The sequence below is a fragment of the Callithrix jacchus genome, chromosome 15, assembly GCF_049354715.1.
Source record: "Callithrix jacchus isolate 240 chromosome 15, calJac240_pri, whole genome shotgun sequence".
NCBI classification, from domain to species: Eukaryota; Metazoa; Chordata; class Mammalia; order Primates; family Cebidae; genus Callithrix; species Callithrix jacchus.
The window spans coordinates 27,072,243-27,092,780 of NC_133516.1; the positions used below are offsets into that span (position 1 = coordinate 27,072,243).

The following is a 20,538-nucleotide window of genomic DNA, read 5'->3' on the forward strand; positions in this document are numbered from 1 at the left end:
AAGTAGTGTCCAAATTATATTTTTGTAAAATTGGTTATGTAGGATCTTGCATATTAAAATATAATTTAAGCTATTTAAATCAGCCACCCTGGAACAGAAACATTTTTAACACCTTTTCTCCAGGAAAGCTCTCAGAGACCTTTATAGGTTTATTGTATATACTTTTCCTGAAGAATAACTTATAATTCATTTAATTGCATTATCAGTAGAATAATTGAATGACCTCTTCTGGATTAGAAACTAGCCTGACTTTTCCTTACATCTTTTGTTTGGCGTGAAAAAATATTTTGCTCATTCCACCCCATTCCTTCCTTTACTCCAGCCACTTAAGAAGTTTTGGTTTTCTAGTTAAGAAGGCAGGAACAACCTATTGGAGATATTGAAGAATTGTAATATATACAGGTATACCTTGTAGATATTGCAGGTTTAACTTCAGACTACCACTGTAAAGCAAATACTGTAATAAAATGAGTCATACAAATTTTTTTGTTTCCCAGTGTGTATAAATGTTATGCTTACACTATGTTAAGTCTGCAATAGCATTATGTCTTTTTAAAATGTACATACCTTCATTTTAAAATATTTTATTGCCAAAAAATGATTATATCATCTGAGCCCTCAATGAGTCATAATCTCACCTGGATGTTGATGGCTGCTTACTGAATAGGGTGGTTGAAGATTGGGGTGAAGGTTGAAGGTTGAGGTGGTTGTGGCAATTTCTTAAAATAAGACAACAGTGAAGTTTGCTACATCAATTGACACTTCTTTTCACAAAAGATTTCTCTGTAGCATGTGATACTATTTGACAGCATTTTACAGACAGTAGAACAACTTTCAAAATCGGAGTCAATCCTCTCAAACCCTACCTCTGCTTTATCAACTAGTTTGATATTCTGAGTCTTTTGTCACTTAAACAATATTCATGGCTTCTTCATTAGGAGTAGATTTCATCTCAAAATATCACTTTCTTGGCCAGCCTGACCAACGTGGAGAAACTCTGTCTCTACTAAAAATAAAAAAATAGCCTGGCTTGGTGGCGCATGCCTGTAATCCCAGCTACTTGGGAGGCTGAGGCAGGAGAATTGCTTGAACTGGGAGGTGGAGGTTGCAGTGAGCTGAGTTCACACTATTGCACTCCAGCCTGGGCAACAAGAGCAAAACTACACCTCAAAAAAAAAAAAAGAAAGAAAGAAAGAAAGAAACCACTTTCTTTCCTCATGCATAAGAAGCAACTCTTCATCTGTTCAAGTTTTATCATGAGATTACAGCAATTCAGTTACAACTTTAGGCTCCACTTCTAGTTCTAGTTGTCTTGCTATGTCTTCCGCATTTGCAGTGACTTACACCGCTAAAGTATTTAACCCCTGAAAGTCATCTATGAGGGTTGGAATCAACTTCCTCCAGTTGATTAATGTTGATATGTTGACCTCCTATAAATCACAAATGTTTTTAATGGAATCTAGAATGGTGGATTCTTTCTAGAATATTTTCAATTTACTTTTCCCATATCCATCAGAGAAATCACCGTCTGTGGCAGACAGAGCCTAATGAAATGTATTTCCTAAATAATAAGGCTGAAAAGTCAAAACTACTTCTTGATTCATAGATTGCAGAATAGATGTGTTAGCAGGAATAAAAACAGCATTTATCTCCTTGAACATGTCCAGCAGAGTTCTTAGGTGACAAAATACATTGTCAATGAGCAGTAGTATTTTGAAAGGAATCTTTTTTTGAGCAATAAGTCTCAACAGTAGGCTTAAAATATTCAGTAAACCATGCTTTAAACAGATGTGCTATCATGCAGGCTTTGATGTTTCATTTGTGGAGCACAGACAGAAGAGATTTAGCATAATTCTTAAGGACTTTGGATTTTTGAAATGGTTAAAATTGCCAGCTGCATTATCCTTTAACAAGAGAACCAGTCTATTCTTTGAATCTTTGAAGCCAGGCATTAACTTTTCTCTAGCTATGAAAGTTCTAGATGGCATCTTCTTCCAGTATAAGGCAGTCTTGTCTACATTAAAAATCAGTTTGGTGTAGCTTCCTTTATCAGTTATCCTAACCAGATCTTCCAGATAACTTGCTGCAACTTTTCTATTAGCAATTCCTGTCTGACCTTGCACTTCTATGTTACAGAGATGGCTTGTATCATTAAACCTTGTGAAGCAGTTCTGCTAGCTTCAAACTTTCTTCTGTAGCTTTCTTATCTCTCTCAGTCCTCACAGAATTGAAGAGTTAGGGCCTTGCTCTGTATTAGGCTTTGGCTTAAGGGAATGTTGTGACTGGTTTGATCTTCCATCTAGATCACTCAAACTTTCTCCATTTCTGCCATAAGGCTGTTTCACTTTCTTTTCATTTGTATGTTCACTGGAGTAGCACTTTTAATTTCCTTGAAGAACTTTTCCTTTGCATTGACAGCTTGGTTAACTGTTTGGTACAAGAGGCCTACCTTTTGACCTATCTTACCCGTCAACATGCCTTCCTCACTAAGCTTAATCATTTCTAGCTTTTGATTTAAAGTGAGCAATGTGAGACTCCTTCTTTCACTTGACTAATTAGAGGACGTTATAGGGTCATTAACTGTCTAATTTCAATATTGTTTTGTCTCAGGAAATAGGGAGACCTAAGGAGAGGGAGAAAGATGGGGGAACAGCCAGTTGGTGGAGCAGCAGAACATACATCATTCATTGATTAAGTTCACCCTCTTATAAGTGCTTAGTTTTCATGATGCCCCAAAACAATATCAGTAGTTACGTTGTTATGGGTTCACAGATCACCATAACAGATAAATAATAATGAAAAAATTTGAAATATTGTGAGAATTACCAAAATGTGACACAGAGACGTAAGTGAGCATATGCTGTTTAAAAATGGTACCAATTAGACTTGTTCAACTCAGGGTTGCCACAGTCCTTCAATTTGTAAAATAAAAAATAAATAAAAATTTTAAATAAGAAAAATATCTGCAACACATTACTTTAATGTGTAAAAATGCATTTAAATTCTGATGTTAGTATTTTTGTTCACACAGCAAAGATTCTAGGAATGCAGACATTATGGTTGATGAATGTCAGTTTGCAGCACCAGTCCCGAAACCTCTGTGCTTATTAGTACCTCCTTTGAATCTAAGTGGTCATCAAGAAGAAACAGTACTGAATACCTGGACGAATGGTACTATTGGTTTCCTTAATGAAATCCTGTTAGCTTTTGGTAAAACAGAAACTAGGAGATTTTTCTCCAAAAAAAAAAAAAAATTAAGAAAAATGGAAACATGTAGACTATGTTAAAATTAGAAGATGTGTGCACCTTGGGATGGAGTGTCACACTATCTCCCAGGTTTGAGTGCAGTGGTTGCAATCTTAGCTCACTGCAACCTCCGCCTCCTGGGTTCAAGCGATTCTCCTGCCTCACCCTCCCAAGTAGCTGAGATTATAGGTGCCCACTACCACGCCTTGTTAATTTTTTGTATTTTTAGTAGAGACTGGATTTCACTATGTTGGCTAGGCTGGTCTTGAACTTCTGACCTCGTGATCTGACCGCCTTGGCCTCCCAAAGTGCTGAGATTACCAGTGTGAGCCACTGCACCTGGCCTACTTAGTACTTTTGATAGAACAATGTGTGAAGTATCTGTATTTATGTGACAGTGGTAGTCTAAATAAATTACAGATTATATTTAAAATATATTTTGATGGAGTGTATTTGTATATGTATTTTAGAAATTGTGTCAGTTTTTTGATAATTAACAATACTTTGAACAAAATAAACTACATTAAAGGATGAATTTATAATCTATAAAATCATGTTGTATAGCACACACCTAACTTTTCTATACCTACCCAGTACTTGCTTCATGTTGCCTTGTGTTGTGTACCATAACAGCAAGCCCACGATGGTCATGTGTTTTATCTTAAAAAGTCTTACAGTTTTCATAATGCAAATTACTGCAAAGCTGTGCAGCAAAAACTTCAGCTTGTTTCAGATTGTAGCTGGATGCTGCCAAAGTAAAAAATAAATGATTTAAAATTAAAAATACTTTTATATTTATTTGTTATTTTTATCGTTAGAAAAGAACATTTTTAAATGCCCTAGTTATCTTTTTAAAAGACCAACGTTAAAGGATATGATGCCTGGTGTATTAGTCTGCTTGGGCTGCCGTAACAGAATGAATGCCACATGTTAAAGGGCTCAAACAACAGAAATGTATTTTGCACAGTGCTAGAAGTTTAAGACTAAGGTTCTAGAAGAGTTCATTTTCTGATGTGGGCTCTGTTTCTGGCTTGCAGATGGCTACCCTCACATAACTTTTCTTTGGTGTGTTCTTGGGAAGAGTGTAAGCTCTGTGGTGCCTATTCTTTTTTTTTTTTTTTGAGACAGAGTCTTGCTCTGTAGCCCACACTGGAGTGCAGTGGCACAATCTCAGCTTACAGCAACCTCCGCCTCCTGGGTTCAAGCAATTCCCCTGCTTCAGCCTCCCAGGTGGGATTACAAGCACATACCACCATGCCCAGCTAATTTTTTGTATTTTTAGTAGAGACGGGGTTTCACCATGTTGGCCGAGCTTGTCTCAAACTCCTGACCTCAGGCAATCCACCCACCCAGCTGCCCAAAGTGCTGAGATTACAGGCATGAACCACCATGCCAGGCCAGTACCTATTCTTATAAGGACATTAATTCTATTGACTCAGCACTCCACCTTTATGACCTCATTTAACCTTATTAACTTTTATAAAGATCCTATCTCCAAATAGAGTCATATTGAGGGTTAGGGCTTCAACATGTGAATTTTATGAGGACACAGTTCAGTCCGTTGCACCTGGATTTGTCACTAGTTTTCTTCTCTTAAAAATAGCTATTGTGTATAATATTTGTATGTTTTACTTAGAGACATATCATTTGAATGCAGTGCCCAATGCTGTTATGTGAGGTTTTTACAAAGTTGTCTGCAGCTTATAGTGAGTTTAAAATTTTAAATTCAGGTCTAGAAATACTCGAGAGTACCTAAGATGTAAATCATACTGTATTTCACAGGAACACACATGGCAGCACAGTCTGTGAATTGAACATGAATATTCCAAAGTGAAACTTTAAAGCAGATAGCAGTGATCATCTATTTCATTGTTATGAAGAGACTAAGTTGTAACATTGGTGTGTAATGTCACTTTAAATCATTTCTAGATTTCAGATTTTTGGGAAAACATTCTGTCCTAAAGCTGCAGAATCCTGCAACTTGTGAAATATTTAAGAGGGAAAAAAATGTAGGGGTAAGTCTGCTTTAAAAAATCATCTGTTTCTTTCTCTTCCCTCTCCTCCTCCTCCTTCTCCTCCCTCCTCTTCCTCACCTACCTTCACTCCTTCCCTTACCCTCCCCTTAAAAAAAACATCTCATAAAACCAATACTTTGGACCTTCTGATTATATTTCCTTGAGTATCATCATTTTTTAAGCATTTCCAGATATATGGATTTTGAATAGAGGTTCGTGGTAAGAGGTAAGTAGTGACTTAGAGGATAATCACAAACAGCATAAGAGGTTGAAAACAGCAGAGGGAGCCAGGCTTGGTGGCTCATACCTGTAATCCCAGCACTTTGGGAGGCCAAGGTGGGTGGATCACAAGGTCAGGCATTCAAGACTAGCCTGGCCAAGATGGTGAAACCTTTGTCTCTACTGAAAATACAAAAATTAGCCAGGCATGGCAGCAGGTGCCTGTAATCCCAGCTACTCAGGAGGCCGAGGCAGATAATTGCTTGAACCCAGGAGGCGGATGTTGCAGTGAGCCAAGACTGTGCCACTGCACTCCAGCCTGGGCAACAGAGTGAGACTCCCTCTCAAAAGAAAAGAAAAGAAAAGAAAACATCAGAAGGAGAACATCCAAAACAGAAAATAAAGGATGAATGGTTTCCTGTGATGAAAGAGAAAGCTGCTGATATAAAGCAGTTTTATGGGGAAAGTTTGTTGTAAGAAGCTTTGACTCTGTCATTTGTCTTTTTCTATTAATCAGAAAAACTAAGAATTTTGGTTCTAATAAATGTATCTGAAATATAGTACATATTATAATAGAATTAACTTTTTGTAAAAGGAGAAGCAGGTGCATGAAAGGGAGGAGGACTGTGTATGTTTTTTGAAATATGTAAAGTGTATGGGGGCAGGGAGTCCATAGGATATCTCTGTGCCTTTTTCTGTGAACCTAAAGCTGCTCTAAAAAAATAGTCTTAAAGATGAGACACAAAAGAGAATAACCTTGATGGAATATTTTACACGAAGATAAATTTTTTAAAATCCAGACAAATCACTCTGAATTGATTTTTTTATTATTTTTGAAAATATAAATTTTTTGAAGTTTTATTTTTTCTTACCAAATTATCAAACAAGTTATCTTAATACTCTTTGGAATATATGTTATTTGTGTTGCTTCAAATGCTATCTTGCTTGACTATAGTAAGTGCTTTACAGTTAATACAGAAAGGGAATCTTTCTGCTTTTCTAGGTGCTCCAGAAGTCCCTGGGGTTGATGTTACCCTATAAATATTGCAGATTTCATTTTAATACGTTACGTGGCTGTGAGCGTCCACTGTGCAAGTTTGTTCATGTGCCTGAACAAGGGGATGAAAAGGTAAAACACATAAAGTCTTTAAAGTAGAGATTGTTTTAATAACATTCTCAGTCACACATTTTAATTTAGACTTTCATTGACTTCTAATAGCATAGATGGAAGTTTTGCCTGCTTTTGTTCTTTATATAAATGGAGTCATACATGTATATTTTTGTCTGTCTTGTTTTGCCCAATATTTTTGAGCAAACACCTATTTTAGATGTTTCTCATTGTTATATAATAGTTAATATTCCATTTTGTGAGTATATCAAAATGGAATATCGGGTAGAACAGATTTGGATATTTCAATTGTGATACTGTCAGTGTTCTACATGTCTTTTGGTGAACATATGTATACATTCCAATAGGTTATACTAAAACTGGAACTGCTGTGTCATAGGGTCTGCATATATTCAGCCTTAGTAGGTAATAGCCAAACAGGTTTTCAGAGGGGTTTTACCAAATTACACTCTCACCAGCAACGTCTGAGAGTTCTGGTTATTTCATATCATACCCAGCTCTCAATATTATTAGCCTTTTGCATTTAGCCATTCTGGTGGGGGTAGCGATACTTCGCCTGATGATTGATGAAATTGAGCACTTTTCGAAATGTTTATTGGGCATTAGTGGGATATGCTCTTTTTGAAAGTATACAGATATTTTCCCTGTATTCTATGGGATTTTTCTCTGTCCACAACTCATATAATCTGTATACAGGTTCTTGGTTGTGTGTGTGTATGTATATATATCTATCTATATAAAATTATTTACTACATTAGAAGTTGCCTTTGCACCTTTTTTATTTTGTTTTTTAATTTTCATTTTTAAATTATAAATTGAAAATGATATGGGGTGCAGTGTGATGTTTTGATTTATGAATATGGTGTGGAATAATTAAGCTAATAACATATCTGTCACATAAGATACTATCTTTTTTGTGGTGAGAATATTTGAAATTTACTCTTAGCAATTATGAAGTGTACATTATTACTTGCTGTAGTCACCACACCATATAATAGATATCAAAGAAAAAAATACTTTTTCTTCCTGTTTAATTGAGATTTTGTACCCTTTGATCATCATCTCCCCGTTCCCCTAACCACCCCCTACCCCTGTCCTCTGGTAACTGCTGCTCTACTCTCTGCTTCTTTGAGTTTGATTGTTTTATATTCCATACGCAAATGAGAACATGTATGGCATTTGTCTTTCTGTACTTGGCTTATTTCACTTAGCATGTTCTCCAGTCTATCCGTGTTATAGCGACAAAACTTTCTTTTTTTGAGGCTGAATAAGTATTTCACTGTGTATATGTACCACATTTTCTTAATCCATTCATCCATTGATGGACACTTAGGTTGATTCCATACCTTGACTGTTGTGAATAGTGCTGCAGTGAACATGGAATTGCACACATCTCTTCAACGTACTGATTTCATGTCTTTTGGGTAAATACCAAGAAGTGAGATTGCTGGATCATACGGTGATTCTATTTTTAGTTTGAGGAGTGACCATACAGTTTTCCATAACGGCTATGCTAATTTACATCACCACCAGCAGTATACAAAGATTTCCTTTTCTCCACATCTTCGCCAGCACTTGTTATCATTTGTCTTTTTGATAATTGTCATTCTGACAGATGTCAGGTGATAGCTCACTGAGGTTTATAATTTGCATTTCTCTAATTAGTGATGTTGAGCCTTTTTTGTACATTTATTAGCCATTTGTATGTCTTCTTTTGAGGAATGTTTGTTCAGCTCCCTGGCCCTTTCAAATTGGATTACTTGTATTCTTTCTATTAAGTTAGTTGAATTCCTTATATATTTTGGATACTAACCCTTTGTCAAATATATAGCTTACAAATATTTTCATAAACAGATTTATACATAAAATTTTGAAAACATTAGATATGGCACTTGAAACTTATGAGGAAATGATTCAACAAATGGAAGAACTGGCTAGTTAACTGGATGGAAAATAAGTGTGCTCCCAACTCACCATATGCCAAAATACCTTTTAGGATCATTAAATTAAAAATTCTAAAAGTAGCAAAAGAAAATAAAATAGCAAAACAATCAAATATATAACGGAGTATATAATTTGGAGGGTTGGGAAAGCCTAAGCATGACACCAAAGGCAGAAACCATGAAGTATAATATCAGTAGGTCTGATCACACATATTTTAAACTTAATTTGATTGTCAAAACTTAATCAAATCAACAACTATCCTCTAATGAGGGACTTAACACCAGATTGTGCCCAGATAAGGCAAACACCTAGCTATAGCCAATCAAGTAATTTCTCTACTTTGCTTCCACATTCAGTCTATAAGAAAGCCCACTGTTTACACTGTTAAAATGGAATTCTCTGAACCTCTCTAGTTTGGGGTGCTTCCCCATTCGTGAATCTTTTAATGCTCAAATAAATTCTTACATTTATATTTTCTGCAGTGTTTCTTTTAACAGAAGTCAAAATAAAGTTAGCAGGGACACACTGAAGTCTTTCTGTGATAAGGCTTAAAAGTTTACGTGATTGTAAAAGGCTATATGCTAGAAGACCTCAGCTAAAATAAGAACTCTCTAATACAGCAAGAGCCAGAGTTTCTTATATCTTCTTTTTGTTTTCAATCTCTTTTCCTCTTTACATTGTATCCTCTACTCTGCATTCAGAATTATCTTCCTAAAATATGGAATTAATCTGGTCAATAATTAAAAAAAAATACCTCCCTTCAGTATACAAAATAAATTCAAATTCTTTAGTTTGGCATTCAGCAACTTACAATCTTGTGTCAGTATATTTGTCAAATTTGAGTTCTCACTGATGTACCACCCCCCATGCTCCAGTCACACCATCCTTTTCATCTTTTAAAACCCAGCTCAAAGCCACAATAATATGTGGCAAACTATGCACTAAGACCACTAAGATAAGTAAGATAGGTCCCAGCTATCAAGAACCGACATTTGGCAGAGAGACACACAAGCAAACAAATCAATGTTATTTAATATAAAGAATGTGGTATAAAATACAAGTAGAATCCAGATAGGCAACAAGATCAGAAAAAAAGAAAAAGATATTCGTGGGTGAAAGAATAATAGTCAACACTTACCATATATGCCAGATTCTGTTTCAAATCCTTTACGTATATTAATGATTTAATCACCATTTTCTTTGAGGATGAAAATGAGAGACAAAAAGTTTAATAAAAAGAAACATAATAATAACTACCATTTATTGAATATTTACAACATACCAGGCACTGTGCTAAGCACTAAAAAGGAACAAAATGGAAGTAAAGCCTTCAATTTTTTTTTTATTATACTTTAAATTCTGGGGTACATGTGCAGAACATGCAGGTTTGTTAACAGAAATATACATGTGCCATGGTGGTTGTCTGGATCTATCACCTCGTCATCTACATTAGGTATTTCTCCTAATGCTAACCCCAACCACTGACAGTCCCCACTGTGTGATGTTCCCCTCCCTGTGACCATGTGTTCTCCTTGTTCAGCTCTCACTTATGGGTGAGAACATGCAGTGTTTGGTTTTCTGTTCTTGTGTTAGTTTGCTGAGAATGATGGTTTCTAGCTTCATCCATGTCCCTGCAAAGGACATGAACTCATCTTTTATATGGCTGCATAGTATTCCATGGTATATATGTGCCACATTTTCTTTATCTAGCCTATCATTGATAGACATCTGGGTTGGTTCCAAGTCTTTGCTATTGTTAACAGTGCTGCAGTAAACATACATGTGCATGTGTTTTTATAATAGAATGATGTATAATCTTTTGGGTATATACCCAGTAATGGGATTGCTGGGTCAAATGGTATTTCTGGTTCTAGATCCTTGAGGAATTGCCACACTGTCTTCCACAATGGTTGAACTAATTTACACTCCCACCAACAGTGTAAAAGCATTCCTATTTCTCCACATCCTCTCCAGCATTTTTTTTCCTGACTTTTTAATGATTGCCATTCTAACTGGCATGAGATGGTATCTCTGTATAGTTTTGATTTGCATTTCTCTAGTGACCAGTGATGTTGAGGTTTTTTTCATATGTTTGTTGGCTGCGTAAATGTCTTCTTTTCAGAAGTGTCTGTTCATATCCTTTGCCAACTTCTTGATGGGGTTGTTTTTTTCCTGTAAATTTGTTTAAGTTCTTTGTAGATTCTACATATTAGCCCTGTGTCAGATGGGTAGACTGCAAACATTTTCTCCCATTCTGTAGGTTGCCTGTTCATTCTGATGATAGTTTCTTTTGCTGTGCAGAAGTTCTTTAGTTTAATTAGATCCCATTTGCCTATTTTGGCTTTTGTTATCATTGCTTTTGATGTTTTAGTCATGAAGTCCTTGCCCATGCCTATGTCCTAAATAGTATTGCCTAGGTTTACTTCTAGGGTTTTTACGGTTTTAGGTCTTACATTTAAATCTTTAATCCATCTTGAGTTAATTTTTGTACAAGGTGTAGGGAAGGGATCCAGTTTCAGCATTCTGCATATGGCTAGCCAGTTTTCCCACCATTTATTGAATAGGGAATTCTTTCCCCATTGCTTGTTTTTGTCAGGTTTGTCAAAGATCAGGTGGTTGTAGATGTGTGGCATGATTTCTGAGGCCTCTGTTGTGTTCCATTGGTCTTCATCTCTGTTTTGGTACCAATACCAAGCTGTTTTGATTACTGTAGCCTTGTAGTATAGTTTGAAGTCAGGTAGCATCATGATGCCTCCAACTTTGTTTTTTTTTTTTGTTTTGTTTTTGTTTTTGCTTAGAATTGTCTTGGCTATGCATGCTCTTTTTTTGGTTCCATATGGAATTTAAGGCATTTTTTTCCAATTCTGTGAAGAAAATCAGTGGTAGTTTTTTCCAATTCTGTGAAGAAAATCAGTGCTATTAGATGGGGATAGCATCGAATCTATAGATTATTTTGGGCAGTATGGCCATTTTCACAATATTGATTCTTCCTAACCATGAGCATGGAATATTTTTCCATCTGTTTTTGTCCGTTCTTATTTCCTTGAGCAGTGATTTATAGTTCTCCTCAAAGAGGTCCTTCACATCCCTTGTTAGTTGTATCCCTAGGTATTTAATTCTCTTCTCTTTGTGAATGGGAGTTCACGCATGATTTGGCTATTTGTTATTGGTGTATAGGAATACTTGTGATTTTTCCAATTGATTTTGTATTCTGAGACTTTGCTGAACCTGCTTATCAGCTTAAGGAGATTTGGGGCTGAGATGTTGGGGTCTTCTAAATATAGAATCATGTTGTCTGCAAATAAGACAATTTGACTTCCTTTTTACCTATTTGAATACCCTTTATTTCTTTCTCTTGCCTGATTACCCTGGCCAGAACTTCGAATACTATGTTGAATAGGAGTGGTGAGAGAGGGCATCTTTGTCTCATGCTGGTTTTCAAAGGGAATGCTTCCAGTTTGGGCCCATTCAGTATGATATTGGCTGTGGGTTTGTCATAAATAGCACTTATTATTTTGAGATACATTCCATCAGCACCTAGTTTATTGAGAGTTTTTAGCATGAAGGGCTGTGGAATTTTGTCGAAGGCCTTCTCTGCATCTATTGAGATAATCATGTGGTTTTTGGTTCCATATGGAATTTAAGGCATTTTTTTCTTTGGTTCTTTGGTTCTGTTTATGTGATGGATTCCATTTATTGATTCGTGTGTGCTGAGCCAGCCTTGCATCCCAGGGATGAAGCCAACTTGATTATAATGGATAAGCTCCTTGATGTGCTATTGGATTTGGTTTGCCAGTATTTTATTGAGGATTTTCACATCAGTGTTCATCAGGGATATTGGCCTGAAATTTTCTTTTTGATTTGTGTCTCTGCCAGGTTTTGGTATCAGGATGATGTAAGCCTCATAAAATGAGTTAGAGGAGATTCCCTCTTTTTCAGTTGTTTGGAATAGTTTCAGAAGGAATAAGCCTTTAATTTTTTAACTGAGAGATGGCAGTTCTTATTTCGTGCCTCCACTGGTAGGTTTTTTTTTAATTGCTCTTGATTCATAATATTTTACATATTTATGGGGTATACATGATATTTTGTTACATCTATGCATGTGATCTTTTGTATATCTATGCATGTAGCAAAATGTCACATATACCTCATGAATACGTAAAATTTATATATTATACATCTACATAGCTTACATGCATAGATATAACAAAATATCACATATACCCCATAAATATGTAAAATATTATGAATCAAGATCATAATGATCAATCAAAGGATATTTGGTGTATCCATCGCCTTGAGTGTTTAGCATCTGTATATGTTAAGAACATTTCAAATTCTTTCTTGCTACTTTGAAATACATAATACATTGTTGCTAACTATAGTCACCCTACACTGCTATCAAACATTAGAACTTATGCCTTCTATCTAACTGTATGTTTATAGTATTTGACCAACCACTCTTTATTCCCTTCCTACCTACCCATTCTTCCCAGCGTCTGTATCTACCATTCTTCTCTCTACCTCAACTTTTTTAGCTCCCAGTAAGAGTGAGAATCTGGTATATGTGTCTTTGTGCCTGGCTTATTAACACTTAACATAATGACCTACAGTTCATCTATATTGCTGCAGACTACATGATTTAATTCTCTTATGACCAAATAATATTCCATTGCATGTATATACCACATTTTCTTTATTCATTGATCTGTTGACAGACACTTGGGTTGATTCCATATCTTTGCTATTGTGAATAGTGCTAGAATAAACATGTGAGTACAGGTATCCCTTTGATTTACTGATTTCTTTTCTTTGGATAAATACCCAGTAGTGGGATTGCTGGATCGTATGGTACTTTTAGTTTTTTAAGAAATCTCCATACTGTTTTCCATAGAAGCTGTGCTAATTTACATTTGCACCAGCAGTGTGTAACAGTTCTTTTTTCTCACCAACAGTTCTGCATCCTCACCAACATTTGTTATTTTCTGTCTTCTTAGTAATAGGCACTCAGTAAGATGATATCTTACTGTGGTTTAGATTTGCATTTCCTTCTTATGTAGTAATGTTGAGCATTCTTTCATATACCTGTTAGCCATTTGTTTGTCTTCGTTTGAGAAATGTCTGTTCGTGTTCTTTGCCCACTTTTTAATGAGATTATTTCCTTTTTTATTGTTGAATTGTTTGAGTTCCTTATACATTCTGCATATTAGTCCTTTGTCACATGAATAGTTTACAAATATTTTCTTTCAGTCAACAGATTCTCCTCACTCTGTTGTTTGCTGTGCAGAAGCTTTCTGGTTTAATATAGTCCCATTTGTCTATTTTTTGTTTTGTTGTATGTTTTTGCCGTAGAATCTTTGCCTAGACCAGTGTCCTATAGTATCTCCTATATGTTTTCTTCTAGTGGTTTTATGGTTTTAGGTGTTAAGTTTTAATCCATCTTGAGTTGATTTTGTGTATGGTGAGAGAGAGGAGTCCAGTTTTATTCTTCTGGATATAGATAGCTTAATTTTCCCAGCACCATTTATTGAAGAGGATTCTTTCCTTAATGTACTTTCTTGGCACCTTTGTCAAAAATCAATTGGCTATAAATACATAAATTTATTTCTGGATTCTCTGTTCTATTCCGTTGGTCTGTTTTTATATCAATGTCTGTTTTTATATTAATACCATGCTTTTTGGTTTACTGTATCCTTATAATGTATGTTGAAGTGAGGTAGTGTAATACCTCTAGCTTTCTTCCATTTCTCAGAATTGCTTTGCCTGTTCTGGCTCTTTTTTGGTTCCATGTAAATTTTAGGATTTTTTTTTTTTCTATGTCTGTGAAAAATGACATTGGTATTTTGATAGAGATTACAATGAATCTGTAGATTGCTTTGGGCAAAATGGTTGGATTTTTTTGTTGTTTGTTTGAATTATGAGACAGAGTCTCACTCTGTCACCTGGCTGGAGTGCAGTGGCACAATCTTGGCTCACTACAACCCTCGCCTGCCAGGTTCAAGCGATTCTCCTGCCTCAGCCTCCTGAGTCACTGGGACTACAAGTGTGCACCACCATGCCCAGCTAATTTTTTTATATTTTTAGTAAAGACGGGTTTCACCATGTTGGCCAGGATGGTCTCCCATCTCCTGACCTTGTGATCCACCTATCTCAGCCTCCCAAAGTGCTGGGATTACAGGCATGAGCCACCAAGCCCTGCCCACTATAGTCATTTTAATGACATTAGTCCTTCTAATTTATAAGCTTGGGATGTCTTTCCATTTGTTTGTGTCATCTTCAGTATCAGTGCCTTGTGGTTTTCCCTGTAGAGATCTTTTATCTCCTTGGATAAATTTATTTCTAGGTTGTTTTTTTTTTTTTGGTAACTTTTATAAATGGAAATGCCTTCTTGATTTCTCTCTTAGCTAGTTCTTTATTAGCATATAGTTTCTTAGCATATAGAAACACTATTAATTTTTGTATTTTGATTTTGTGTCCTGCAAAAATGTACTGATTTATTTATCAGATCTAAGAGTTTTCTGGTGTATTCTTTATTCATTTTTAAATATAAAATTATATTATCAGCAAAGAGTGACCATTTGACCTCCCCAACTTGGATGCCTGTTATTTCTTTTTCTTGCTTGCTTGCTCTGGCCAGGACTTCTGGTACTATGTTGAATAAGAGTGATCAAAATAGGTATTTTCATCTTGGTCATTCAGTATGATGTTAGCTGCAGATTTGCCTTACATGGCTGATAGAGTTTGGATATTTGTCCCTGCCCAAATCTCACATTGAATTGTAATCTCCTGTTCTGGAGGTGGGGACTGGTGGGAGGTGTTTGGGTGATGGGGGTGGATTCTTAACTATTATAGTAAGTGAGTTCTCATGAGATCTAATCATTTAAAAGTGTGTGGCACCTTCTGCTGTACTCTCTCTTGCTCTCTTGTTCCTGCTTTCACCATGTGATGTGCCTGCTCCATCTTTACCTTCTGCCATGATTGTAAACTTCCTGAGGGCTCCCTAGAAGTTGAGCAGATGCCAGCACCATGCCTCCTTAAAAAGCCTGCAGAACCATGGGCCAATTAACTCTCTTTCCTTTATAAATTACCCAGTCTCAGATATTTCTTGATAGCAGTGCAAGAATGACCTAATAATACAGTGGCCTTTATTATATTGAGGTGTATTTCTCCTGTGCCTAGTTTATTGAGAGTTTTTATCATGAAAGGATATTGAATTTTATTAAATGCTTTTTCTGCATTTATTGAAATGATCGTATGATTTTTGTCCTTCATTCTGTTAATGTGATGTATGTTTATTTGTGTGTGTTTTGCCAAACTTATATTCCTAGAATACATCACTTGATCATGATGTATTGTTTTGTTTTGTTTTGATGTGCTGTTAGATTCGGTTTGCTGACATTTTGTTGAGAATTTTTGAGTCTGTGTTATCAGGGATATTGGCCTATAGTTCTTTCTGTCGTTGTTGTAGCCTTGTCTGGTTTTGTTATCAGGGTAATGCTGGCCTTATAGTATGAGTTAGGAATAATTCCTTTCTCTTCTATTTTTTGGAATAGTTTGAGGAGAATTGGTATTAGTTCTTTGAAGGTTTGGAATTCAGCAATGAAGCCTTCTGGTCCTGGACTTTTTTTTTTGTTCAGAGAGTTTTTATTACAGATGCAATCTCATACTTGTTTTTGGTTCTGTTTTCTGTTTCTTCTGATTAAATCTCAGTGGGTTATATGTGTCCAGGAATTTATCCATTTCCTCTAGATCTTCTACTTTTACATAGTTAGTTGTTCATAATAATCTCTGATGATCTTTTTGTATTTCCATATTACCATTCTAAAGTCTGCTTTTTCATTTCAGATTTTGTTTATTTGGGTCTTTTCCTTGGTTAGTCTAGCTAGCAGTTTATCAATTTTGTTTTACCATTTTGAGAGACCAACTTTTCATCATGTTGATCCTTCTTTTTTTTAATCTCTATTTTGTTTAGCCCTGCTCTGATCTTATTTCTTTCCTTCTACTAGTTTTGAATTCGGTTTGTTCTTGCTTTTCTGGTTTCTTGAGATACATTATTAGATTGATTATTTAATATCTTTCTACCTTTTTAATGTAGGCATTTAATACTGTAAATTTCCCTTTTAGAACAGTTTTTGCCATGTCTCATATTTTGGTGTTTTGTTTTCTCATTTGCTTCAATAAATTTTTGTATTTTCTTAATTTCTTTTTTGACCTGATGGTCATTTGGGAGCATGTTGTTTAGTTTCCATATATTTGCATAGTTTCCAGAGTTCCTCTTGTTACTGATTTCTAGTTCAATTTTATTGTGTCTGAGAAGATATTTGATACAATTTTGATTTCTTTAAAAAAATTGCTGATACATTTTTTATTCTAACATATGTTCTAAAAATTGTTACATGTGCTGATGAGAAAAATGTGTGTTCTATAGCTGTTGGATGAAATGTTTTGTAAATGTCTGTTAGGTCCTTTGATTTAATGTGCAGTTTAAGTCCAATGTTTATTTGTTCATTTTCTGTCTAGACTTTCTGTCTAATGCTTAGAGTAAGGTGTTGAAGTCTCCAACTATTAGTGTATTGGAGTCTCTCTCCCTTTAGATATAATAATATTTGTTTTATGTGATAATGTTTGGTTTATGTGTCTGGGTGCTCCATTGATACATGCATGTGTTTTAAGTTGTTAAATCCTGTTGTTGAATTGATCCATTTGTCTTTAAATAATGGCCTTTATCTTTTTTTCATTGTTTTTTTACTTAAAATCTGTTTCATCTGATAAGTATAGCTGCTCCTGCTTGCTTTTGGCTTTTGTTTGCATGGAATATCTTTTTCCATCCCCTTACTTTCAGTCTGTATGTGTCTTTACAGGTGAGATGAGTTTCTGGTGAGTAGCATATAATTGGATCATGTTTGTTTAATTCATTTAGCCAGTCTCTATCTTCTAAGTGAAAAGTTTAACTCCTTTACATTCAAAGTTATTGATGTGTGAGGGCTTATTCCTGTCATCTTATTAATTGATATCTGGTTGTTTTGTATATTCTGTGTTCCTTTCTTTCTCTCTTATTGCTTATCTGTAGTGCTCACATTTCATTCTTTTCTCTTTCTTGTTTGTATGTTTTGCTTTCTCGGTGGCATTCATGTTTGCATGATGGTAGATATCATTCTTTTCACTTCTAGATATAGGATTCCCCTAAGCACTTCTTGTAGGGCTGGTGTAGTGGTAATAAACTCCCTCAGCTTTTGCTTCTCTGGGAAAGGCGTTATTTCTTGTCCTTTATAAAGGATAACTTTGCTGAGTATAATATCAATTAATATCCATATTTTCTCTTAGCACACTTAAGATACATCATCCTATTCTCTTAAGTGTTCTGCTGAGAAATCCACTGTTAGTGTGATGGAGATTTATTTATAAGTAACTAGATGCTTTTTTTTTTCCTTTCCTTTCCTTTTCTTTTTTCCTTTCCCCTTCCCTTCCCTACCCTTTTTCCTTCCTTTCTTTTTTCCTTCCTTTCCCTTTTTTCTTCCCTTCCCTTTTTCCTTCCCTTTCCTTTTCCTTTCCCCTTCCCTTTCCTTTTCCTTGTCCCTCCCCTCCACTCCTTTCCCCTCTCCCCTCCCTTTCTCTCCCCTCCCCTTCCCTCTCCTCCTCTCCCCTCCTCTCCCCTCTTGATCTGTCACCCAGGCTGGAGTGCAGTGGTATGATTTCAAATCGCTGCAACTTCTGCCTCCTGGGCTGGCTCAGGTGATCCTCCTACTTCAGCCTCCAAGTAGCTGGGACTACAGGTGCATGCCACCATGGCCAGCTAATTTTTATATTTTTAGTAGAGATGGGGTTTCACCATGTTGCCCAGGCTGGTCTTGAACTCCTAGACTCAAGCAATCCACCCACCTTGGCCTTCCAAAGTGCTAGAATTACAGATGTGAGCCACTGTGCCCAGCCTATTCTTCTTTTTCAAAAGTTGTTTTAACAGCTTACAGCAGTGATGGGTTCAAACAGTAAAATTTGTCCGTCTGGCATGTGAAAATGTGCAGCCATCTTTCTGCTGGGGGGGCTAGGTCACTGCTATTGGCTCCCACCTTAGCCCTGGCAGCAGCAGCTGCAGGCCAGGAATGTCAGTGGTGCTCTAGGGATTTTCCATTGGGCCTCAGGGCAGGGCACAGTCTCTGGGGGCTGGGCTCCCAAAATGGTACCAGAGTATTGTTAATTAGCAGCTTTTTTAGCAGCTGCTTAGGACTTAGGGGTTTGTTGGACTCAATATGAGCCCTTCCTCTCTGGAGCAGTGCTTTTCCAGACAGTCTCCTATGTTAGTCTCAGGACCCACAAGGGCCGAGGGACTCTCTCATGGCTAGGATTGTAGGAGTCTGCAGCCAGAGTGTGGACCACTGGAGGTCTCTCATTTACCCTTTCCCTGTATTAGGGAGACTCTCTAACTCCACTAGTAGGTTTTAATACTGATGAGAGTCTTTCTCTGTGTAATACAAACTAAGCAAATGCATTTTCTTCCACTTTCTAGCAAAGTCCCACTGAAATGCTTTCATCCATTTGGCTCACCATGCCATCACTTCTCCACTGAAATGGCTGGTCCAAGGCCAAGTCTTCAGGCATTTGATCCTCACTGCAATGCTATGGTAGTCAGAAACCCCTTTTTACCCTCTTTAAAGTATCCTTTGAAAAATAGAATTTCTTCATTTTTATAGTCCAGTTTGTCAGTTTTCTTTTGTGGTGTTAACTTTTTGTGTCCTGTTGAAGATTGCCACGATGATGAAGATGTTCTTCTATGTTTTTCCTTTAAAAGTTTGTTTTACCTCTTGCAGAATCAAATCAGCTAGAATTGATTTTTGTTTATGATATAAGAAGAGAATCAAGATACAATTTTTTTCCCATGTGGATCTTCAGGTGACACGTTACCATTTATCAAAAAGACCATCTTTTCCCCAGTGCACTACAGTGACACCATGTTATAAATCTGCCGACTATGTATGAGTGGGTCTGTTTCTGGGCTCTCTGTTCTAATACGTTGGTCAATGTGTTTATCCTTGCACCAGGAAATGGTTATTTAAAAAATAACATAAGATTTTTTAATGAATTAAGTATGTATGTACTTATGTGTGAGTTAACCAAACATCAGCATCTTTATTCCAAGCTTTGAGATCATTTAAAAATTTCAGTATAAGTAAAAAGATGGGATTGAAATTTGTGTAGTTCTTATAAAATATTTTTAAAAGGTTATTTTACATTTTTCATGACTTTTACAGGTTTGCATGGATGTGTTTAAGAAATATATAAATATCAATGAACTGTGTTTGCTACAGCGTGCAGGTATGAAACAATTAAATGATTAGTATAAAGCTATCAATGTGGGAATATTAAGTAATGTGCTGTTGTTTGAAAATAGTTTAAAAGTAAATTCAAAATTTTGTAACTTTGAAAACTGAATGCCTTACCCAAGAATGCTCTGTTGGCCTAAGAAAGGATTGAAAATAAATGAGATAAAAGTGATAAACTACCTAACACTGTCATTCCCTTGCACACTAATAATTTCATGACTTAGATATTTTATTTACAAGTGTAAGATAGAATGGTATTGTTAATTAGTCTTTAACTCTATCTAAAGGGATTTTTCAGAAACTAAATCTTTCCTACTTCTTCATCCTTCTTTTTTTACCTTTCCCTCTTGTGGCTAGTGCACCATCCAGTGAGTTCTCTGCAATCCCTGTACATGCTAGGCTGTGTTAAAACTTCAAGGTTACTATTACCACTTCTGTCTGTCAGGGATGCTTCTAGTTCCATCCCCTTTCCTCATGGCAAAGAACTATTCAGACTTTGAGGCTAAGACATAGGAAATGGGATTACCTCCTCTATTAGGCCCTTATCTGATTCCACAACCCCATCCCATTCTTTGCTACCTTCTCTTCATACTATTAGTAAGCTGCAAGAGGATGGAGATCATGCTTAATTTGTATTTGTCACCCTCACACAACCACCAAAGCCACA

General features: G+C 36.1%; 1 protein-coding gene across 1 annotated transcript in view; it reads left to right on the forward strand.

Moving 5' to 3' along the window:
* Positions 1-20,538, forward strand: part of TOPAZ1 (testis and ovary specific TOPAZ 1) — a 91,607-nt gene that overhangs the window by 22,958 nt on the left and 48,111 nt on the right. Inside the window, exons 6-9 of the mRNA XM_035275014.3 lie at positions 3,032-3,171; positions 5,176-5,261; positions 6,484-6,609; positions 19,800-19,863. Of these exons, the coding sequence (XP_035130905.3) occupies positions 3,032-3,171; positions 5,176-5,261; positions 6,484-6,609; positions 19,800-19,863 (416 nt within the window). The remainder of the gene's footprint in view (positions 1-3,031; positions 3,172-5,175; positions 5,262-6,483; positions 6,610-19,799; positions 19,864-20,538) is intronic.